At 40.5% G+C, this 8153-nt stretch overlaps 2 protein-coding genes across 2 annotated transcripts; one reads left to right on the top strand and one right to left on the bottom strand.

Annotated features, from left to right (window-relative positions):
- The first annotated feature begins 1656 nt into the window (after nt 1-1656).
- Nucleotides 1657-2636, top strand: LOC106085971 (uncharacterized). Its single transcript, XM_013250459.2, has 2 exons — nt 1657-1788; nt 1856-2636. The coding sequence occupies exons 1-2, from the start codon at nt 1744-1746 to the stop codon at nt 2510-2512; spliced, it is 702 nt and encodes a 233-aa protein (XP_013105913.2). The 5' UTR covers nt 1657-1743; the 3' UTR covers nt 2513-2636.
- Nucleotides 2066-7828, bottom strand: LOC106085970 (zinc finger protein 892). Its single transcript, XM_013250457.2, has 7 exons — nt 7126-7828; nt 6748-7061; nt 6638-6685; nt 6460-6570; nt 3331-3378; nt 2989-3277; nt 2066-2922 (listed from the first exon to the last, which is right to left on the bottom strand). Exons 1-7 carry the CDS (start codon nt 7698-7700, stop codon nt 2622-2624), a joined length of 1686 nt encoding a protein of 561 aa, XP_013105911.2. The 5' UTR covers nt 7701-7828; the 3' UTR covers nt 2066-2621.
- Nucleotides 7829-8153: the final 325 nt, after the last annotated feature.

The raw sequence follows: 8153 nt of genomic DNA, 5'->3' as shown, positions 1-8153 counted from the left end.
TGGAATTAATCCCTAGGGATGTCACAGGGTGGATTTTGAGCCGGTGCCGTTAATAACAACAGAGTTCGGCCTATGCCAAAGGACACATTTGTCACATACTTAAAGCAATTTCCCATCTTGAACCGCAAAAACAAAAAAGGCAGCCGGTTTTATGAACCGGATTAACCCGATAGAACCACTCATCGACAAGGGCCGACACCTCAGTGTACGTGTTTGGGAGTTTACAGGCCCTACATTGGTGGCCGTCTGGTTCTAGGAGACTTCACTGGACTATTGTTCCAGGCATCACACTTCATGGCGTGCTACACTAGATAACGACCAGCGGGGCATAGCATTGGCAGAGCAGATTGAAGGCTCCACGTTTTGCATGATGAATGAGGAAGTCCCCTAGGAAATTTTTCAGCCAAATCGGACAAAAATTGCGGTTTGTACGGGCTCAAGAAGTCAAATCGGGAAATCGGTTTATATGGGAGCTATATATGGTTATATACCGATTTGGACCGTACTTGGCACAGTTGTTGGAAGTCATAACTGATTACTACATGCTCGCTTTCAGCCAAATCGGACAGAAATTGCGGCTTGTAAGGGCTCAAGAAGTCGGGAGATCGGTTTATATGGGAGCTATATCACGTTATGCACCGATTTGGACCGCACTTGGCACGGTTGTTCCAAGTCATAACAGAACACCACATGCCAAATCGGACAAAAATTGCGCCTTGTAAAGGCTTAAGACCGTACTTGGCTCATTTGTTGAAATTCATAACAGAACACTATATGCAAAATTTCGGTTTATATGGGAGCTATATCAGGTTATAGACCGATTTGGGTCGTACTTGGCTTAGTTCTTGGAAGTCATAACAGAACACTACATGCAAAATTTCAGCCAAATCGGACAAAAATTGCGGCTTGTAAGGGCTCAAGAAGACAAATCGGGAGATTGGTTTATATGGGAGCAATACTCAACAGCCTACATCAATATTAAATATTTGTACAAAATTTCAAGTGGCTAGCTATACGCGTTCGACCACTATTGTGATTTCAAACAAGTTGCCACCATAGCGCAGAATCTGGGTTCGAATCCTGGCGAGAACATCAAAGAAAAATTTTCAGCGGTGGTTATCCCCCTAATGCTGGCGACATTTGCGATGTACCATGCCATGTAAAAACTTCTCTCCAAAGAAATGTTGCACTGCCCCCCGATTCCCCGTTCGGAATCGGCTATAAAAAGAAGGCCCCTTATCATTGAGCCTAAAAACTTGAATCGGTCAGCACTCACTGATTTGTGAGAAGTTTGTCCCTGTTCTTTAATGAAATGGTTTTGGCCCTTTTATTGCATCGGTTCCGTTTTGAAATTGATATTTTTAAGTATTTTTGATGCTACAAATTTGGGGTTGTCCCAAAAAAATTTTTTTTTTCTTAAGAATTCTCAATAATTGTTTTGATGCGCTAACCGGGATACTCTAGTACATTTTCACTGGAATTCGTGTATCACTTGGGTAAATACCCAAAGTAATGACTACTAAGAATCTATGATGATAAGCTTGGTGCATCAGTTTTCAATTCGAAGGTGATAGGGCAGAAACAGAGAACCTATGCCAATTGAGATGATAAGAAAATCAATGAAAAATTCAGCCGGACTATAAATACAAGAATCTAAACCAAAGAGACAACACATCAGCAGTCAAGCTCAAAAGAACAACAAGTAATAGAAATTGAAAGAATCTTTCAGCAAACTAAAGCAAAATGAATAAAATGCTACTTGTCTTGGTTCTAGCCATCACCTTACAGGTAAGTCTAAATTTTATAAAAAAAAAACAAAAATTCCTTATTTATTACGAAAATTCTGTTACATCAGGTGGTTGTGAGCGCCCCCAGGGCCAAAGTGGAAGAGGCAAATCTTATCCATCACCAAGGAGATGTGTCAACATCGGATCGCTTTGATTTGGTGGAAGATGTCTATGAAAATCTACAAAAGACTGTTTGGCCCAAGGATGTCTATGGCAAGGCTACCGAATATCTGGAGGGAGTGAAATCTTGGGCCGCGACCAATGACGAGTTAGGTGCATCATCCATCTATAATGCTCTAATCATGCACATCAACAATTGTTTGAATCTCCTGAAAGAGCTTTCCACTGATCCCCATAACTGCAAGAAACAGTGGTCTTTGAAACACGAACACCATGAAATAAGATCGCTGTTCGATTCCGTTGACAGTGCCAAGCTTCGTCGTGGTTGGGTGGAAAAATATCTGAACTTTGTGACACCTCTGCGTTCAGAGATAAAGACCAATTATGAACATTTCTATACAACCCTGAGCACAGAAGTGCAGGAATATCTAAATGGCTCAGATCAATCGCCCAAGGATGATATTCGTGTGTGGTTGAATAAATTCAATCAAGAAAACGATTATGTGAAGAAACAAAAGTTGGTAATGGAATTTTTGGGTCTATTCCCCAGCGAGAGACAAGCCTTGGATGCCAAATGTGAAGTGCAATATTCAAATGGATTGTAGATCAAACTGGTAACAAAAAATAATGGAGTTTTGGTTTTTTTAATTTTCTAAACATGTTTGCTAATTGTCATACTTTTTGTTCTAAACCTTATCCTTTGGGAAAATAAAACTAACTTAGACCAAATTTGAGTTTAATTTTTCGCTCCTCCATTTCTCGAGCCTCCAAATTGCGTGCCCTAGTCTGCGCATCATCATCTTTGTGGGTGGCAAAGTGTACCCTCATATCTCTGACCAAAGGGAAACGCATAGGACACAGCTCACACAGATAGATATTCTCACCCAGATGTTGTTTCATATGTTTGACGCATTCATTGCTTTGAGTATAGGCACGATCACAGAATTTACAGCGATAAGGCTTTTCGCCGGTATGGGTGCGCATGTGGCGGCGTTGTTTGTCGGGTGTTACAAAGCTGTCAAAATAAAAAAATTTAACAAAATTATTATTAATAAATTTGTTTTTCTTATTTTTCTCTTACCGTTTATCACAGTACTCGCAAGCATATTGCCCTTCGCTGTGACAACGTTTGTGCTTATTCAGATTGTCGGCCATTCGAAAACTCTTGCCACATATATCGCATAAAAATGCATTTCTTTGCTCGTGCTGCTGTTTCACATGTCCATACAGGCCACTGCGCACCACAAAACTTTTCGGACAATGGGGACATTGATATTTTTTTTCACCTTTATGCCTCAACAAATGGGTGCGTAAGCCGAAAAGAGTTTTTAACACTTTGCCACATTCCTTGCATTGGAAAGGTTCATCATCTGTGGGGAATACAAAGTTATTATGCAAAAGAGTCTTTCATTTGGTTTCTTACTTTTGTGAGAGAGTACATGGACATCATAATCGTCCTCATCGGAGTATTCTGAAAAAAAAAAATAAAAAAATATTTGAGACAGAATCAAATTTTAATGCAATGGAGGGTATCAACCTCCACCATAGGATGGGGGTATACCAATTTCGTCATTCTGTTTGTAACTCCTCGAAATATTGGTCTAAGAAACCATAAAATAAAGTTAAGGCGATTCAAACATGTCCATCCGTCTGTCCGTCCGTCCGTCTGTCTGTCGAAAGCACGCAAACTTTCAATGAAGCAAAGCTAGCTGCTTGAAATTTTGCACTAATACTTCTTATTAGTGTATGTCGGTTGGGATTGTTAATGGGCCATAAAGGTTGATAACCTGATATAGTTGTCATATAAACCGATCTGGGGTCTTGACTTCTTGAGCCTATGGAGGGCGCAACTTCTATCCAATTTGGCTGAAATTTTGAATGACTTGTTTCGTTATGACTTCCAACCACTGTGCTAAAAATGGGTCATATCGGTTTATAACCTGATATAGCTGCATTATAAACCGATCTTGAATCTTGACTTTTTGAGCCTCTAGAGGGCGCAATTCTTATCCGGTTCGGCTGAAATTTTGAATGACGAGTTTTATTATCACTTCCAATAAATGTGTCAAATATGGTTCAAATCGGTCTATAACCCGTTGTAGCTGTCATATAAACCTATCTGAGATCTTGACATCTTGAGCCTCTAGAAGGCGCAATTCTTATCCGGTTCGGCTGAAATTTTGAATGACGAGTTTTATTATCACTTCCAATAACTGTGTCAAATATGGTTCAAATCGGTCTATAACCCATTGTAGCTGTCATATAAACCTATCTGAGATCTTGACATCTTGAGCCTCTAGATGGCGCAATTCTTACCCGATTTGGTTGAAATTCTGCATGACGTGTTTTGCTATCACTTCCAATAACTGTGCCAAATATGGTTCAAATCGTTCTAAAACCTGTTGTAGCTGTCATATAAATCGATCTTGAATCTTGACTTCTTGAGCGTCTAGATGGCACAATTATTATCCGATTTAGCTGCAATGGCTTCTCTCATGACCTTCGACACACGTGTCAAATATGGTCTCAATCGCTCTATAGCCTGATACAGCTCCCCTATAAACCTGTCTCCCTATTTTACTTCTTGAGCCCCTAAAGGACGCAGTTTTCATTCTATTTGGCTAAAATTGTACACAATAACCGAGAACATCCCCTGGACTATTGTCCCAGGCAAAATATCGCCACTGGTTTTTTCGAGTTCTATGCGTTTTTTGACCAAGCGCTCATGTTCTACAGCATCTGCAACTTGTAGCTCCTCATACACTTGCTGGAAGAGTATTTGCCCATTCTATGTAGGTATTTCCAAAGGTAACCATGGCCTGGCCACATCTGGATCGTTGCTTCCACCTGCCCCGACTCTCATTCATGGCCCGTGTATGATATTTTTAAACTCGCAGAGGCTGGCCCTATCCATGTCCTGTAGGTCAATTGGAACCATTCCAGCTATTACAAGGGCTGCGGGCAATATGTGTCCGATTTGCATATAGTTTTCCGTTATGACTTCTACACAACCGTGCCAAGTACGATCCAAACCAGTCTATCACCTGATAAAGCTCCCATATAAATCGATCTCCCGATTTGACTTCTTGAGCTCTTACAAGCCACAATATTTGTCCGATGTGGTGTTCTGTTATGACTTCCAATAACTATGCTTAGTACGGTCTAAATCGGTGTATAACCTGATATAGCTCCCATATAAACCGATCTCCCGATTTGACTTTTTGAGCCCCTGGAAGCCGCAATTTTATCCGATTTGGCTGAAGTTTGGCATGTAGTGTTTTGTTATGACTTCCAACAACTGTGCTAAGTACGGCCGAAATCAGTATATAACCTAATATAGCTCCCATATAAACCGATCGCCCGATTTGACTTCTTGAGCCCTTACAACCAACAATTTTTCTCCGATTTGGCTGAAATTTTGCATGTTGTGTCGTGTGATGACTTCCAACAACTGTGCCAAATATGTTCAAAATCAGTCTATAACCTGATTTAGCTCCCATGTAAACCGGTCTCTCGGTCATCCTTGTTTGGTTCCTAGAAGCTTTCATTTATGCTGGTTTGACAACTTAATTTATTTTGTTGTTGTTGTTGTAGTAGCAGTGTGTGGTACCCTGTGGCGGCAATCCTTGCCGATGAAGGAATTCATTGGGTCATTCCGGTACATACATCCGGCTGCCATTGGATTGAATTTATTTTGTATACATTTTTAGCAGAATCCATGGTGGCGGGTTCCCAATATTCGGCCGGACCGAACTTAGCACGCTTTTACTTCTTAGTGTATAACCTCTTGGTATGGCCTGAAGTTTCACATCGCCATTCTCTTATCTTTCTTTCTACGATATCAAAATGGACCGAAATAGCCTCTGAATGAAATCAGCTATAATGGACAATCCATTCAACCTAACCTATCGTTCCGACAGAAATGCCATGAGGTCGCCCGTAGAGTAGGAACCCCTACGGTTGGTTGCTAAGAAGTCCATTGCATTCCAAATCACTCACAAGATGGTGATTAACCATGCTCTCCATAACCTTGAAGAGAGTAGCACATATCACAATGGCCGGTAATGTGCAGGGTTAGTCGCCTCAACCCACTAGGGTATTGGCTGAACATTTGCAACCTTCCAACAAGCCGGAAAGACTGCCACACGGCATGCATGGTTGAAGCGGTTGCGTAATGGATGAGCAAGCGTCGAAGAACACCTGCGCAAGACAAGTGTTGATATGCCATCCGGGCCCTAGAATTTATATACTTCGAGATTTTCAAGAACCCTTTGACTGGACTGTTGATGTGGGTTTCAGGGTTGCTAAATTCGCTGTGAACGAGTATTTGGCAGATGGGACGTCACTTCTTCTAGAGCTGTGGAAGCCAGACTTCTGGATGTTGAGCGGTGATAAAGAGGAATTGGAGACGATAAAGCACCGCCTGCGATTGCGAAAAACACAGAATATTGGGTGTTCATTTTTTTCCTTCCTTTGTCTTTTCATGTCATATTGTCATGATTTCCTTTTCATAGAATATTTTGTGTGACTTTCTAAAATAAGATTTTCTTACCTTTTCCACATGTCTTACACTCGAATCTTTCTCCCTTGTGGCAAAGCATATGCTGATTTAGATTATCATAGCTTTTGAACTTTTTGCCACACTCTAGACAACTAAAGTTACCTGCACACAAAAACCAAGGCCAGTTAGTTCGTAATGAAGAACAAAGGTGATTTTAACGAAAAAATACCTGAATGTATGAGCACATGGGTGTTGTAAATGCTTCTCCTACTGAATACTTGAAAAAAATAACAAAAAAAGTTAATGTCATGTCATTTAGATACAAATTTTTGCTACTACCTTTCGTACAAATTTCACATTTGAAGGTTTTTGGTACAAGTATTTTTCGTCTCCCCCTTTTTCGAGGACCCTCCTCCGTGGCTGGTTTGTGTTCTAGAATATGCTCTTGCCAATGTGATATATCAGGCAGGATTTTTCCACATTCCTCACAGGTCAAGGTATTATCTTCATTTGGTATAGGTGGTTTTGGAATTATCGCAGGTGGTTTTGAAACTGGTTTCTTTGTATGCCCAGGTGTTTTGGCAATTGGAGGTTTAAAAGGTTTCTTCAATATCCTATCTTGCAGTGCAGACTTTTTTGAGGAGCTTCGTTTGCTAAGGAAGAAAAGCACAAAATTTAAGATCTCATATGTTAAGTATTACCAACCAACCAACTAACCTTTTCTTCAGTGGCATCCATTCATCCTCCGCTTCATTGCTACTACTGTTGCTACCTCTATCAATGGGATTATCAGAAAAATCTATGGTATCTTGTTCATCTTTAGGCAAACTATTTTCAATGAACATGGCTTCGAACTCAGGATGTGATTCTTTAAGTGTGGCGCTACCCTCCTCCTGCTGGGGTTCTTCGGCTTCTAGTTTTATAATGGAATATTCATCGACATATATTTTAGAGCTATTCGCCACTTCTTTAAGTTTTTGGGAATTCTCCTCTTGCTCTTTGGCTTCCTTCAAAAGTTTTCGCAGACTTTCATCTGATTTGGCATACACCAGCAAAAAGTCAGAAATTTGCTGCAACTGTTGGACACATCCATAGCATATAACTTTGGATAACTTATCTTCCATGTCAATTCGTATATGTGGTTGAAGAGTTTGCAGAAATTCCCTGATGGATTCCTTCCTGCCACGAACTTTATCGGAAAGACACCTTCTGTCATCCGCTGCATGCTCTGGTATGGCGGTCATGCAGGTGCGGCATAGTAATTCTAAATTTGAGGATTCCTTTTGTGACATTACCAATGATGTATTAAACTGTTTTTAGAGGTGGCTTCCAGGATATTAAAATGTTTTCCCGGCAAAGATAAATGCAGGTGGAATGAAACTTTACAGTTTTGAATATCCGGAACAGAACAGCTGTTGTTTATTTCGAATGGTATTGCCACACTTTGTTAATGGGAAACTTATGGGACCTTAACACATTGCAATTCAAATTCAAATTCACAATAACGTTGTGAGTTGTAAATCATGGCGAAACAATTAAAGGTGGTCTCATTTGCCATCAAGCTGATCGACGTTTTGCCAACACACATAAATAAATTTGTGTGCGTGTGTGTATACGTGTGCGTACATGAGCAGAGAATATTTGAGAAAGAAGATGACAACAAAGAGAATGCAAACAAATATGAGACATCTTAATACTGTAAAACCTGGACGGGTGCTAACAGCGGTTCGCGTGTGACCACCTTT

Source organism: Stomoxys calcitrans, chromosome 3 (assembly GCF_963082655.1).
Source record: "Stomoxys calcitrans chromosome 3, idStoCalc2.1, whole genome shotgun sequence".
In the NCBI taxonomy this organism is placed as follows: domain Eukaryota; kingdom Metazoa; phylum Arthropoda; class Insecta; order Diptera; family Muscidae; genus Stomoxys; species Stomoxys calcitrans.
The sequence above is the reverse complement of the archived record's forward strand: the minus strand, read 5'-3'. Positions and strand labels throughout refer to the sequence as shown.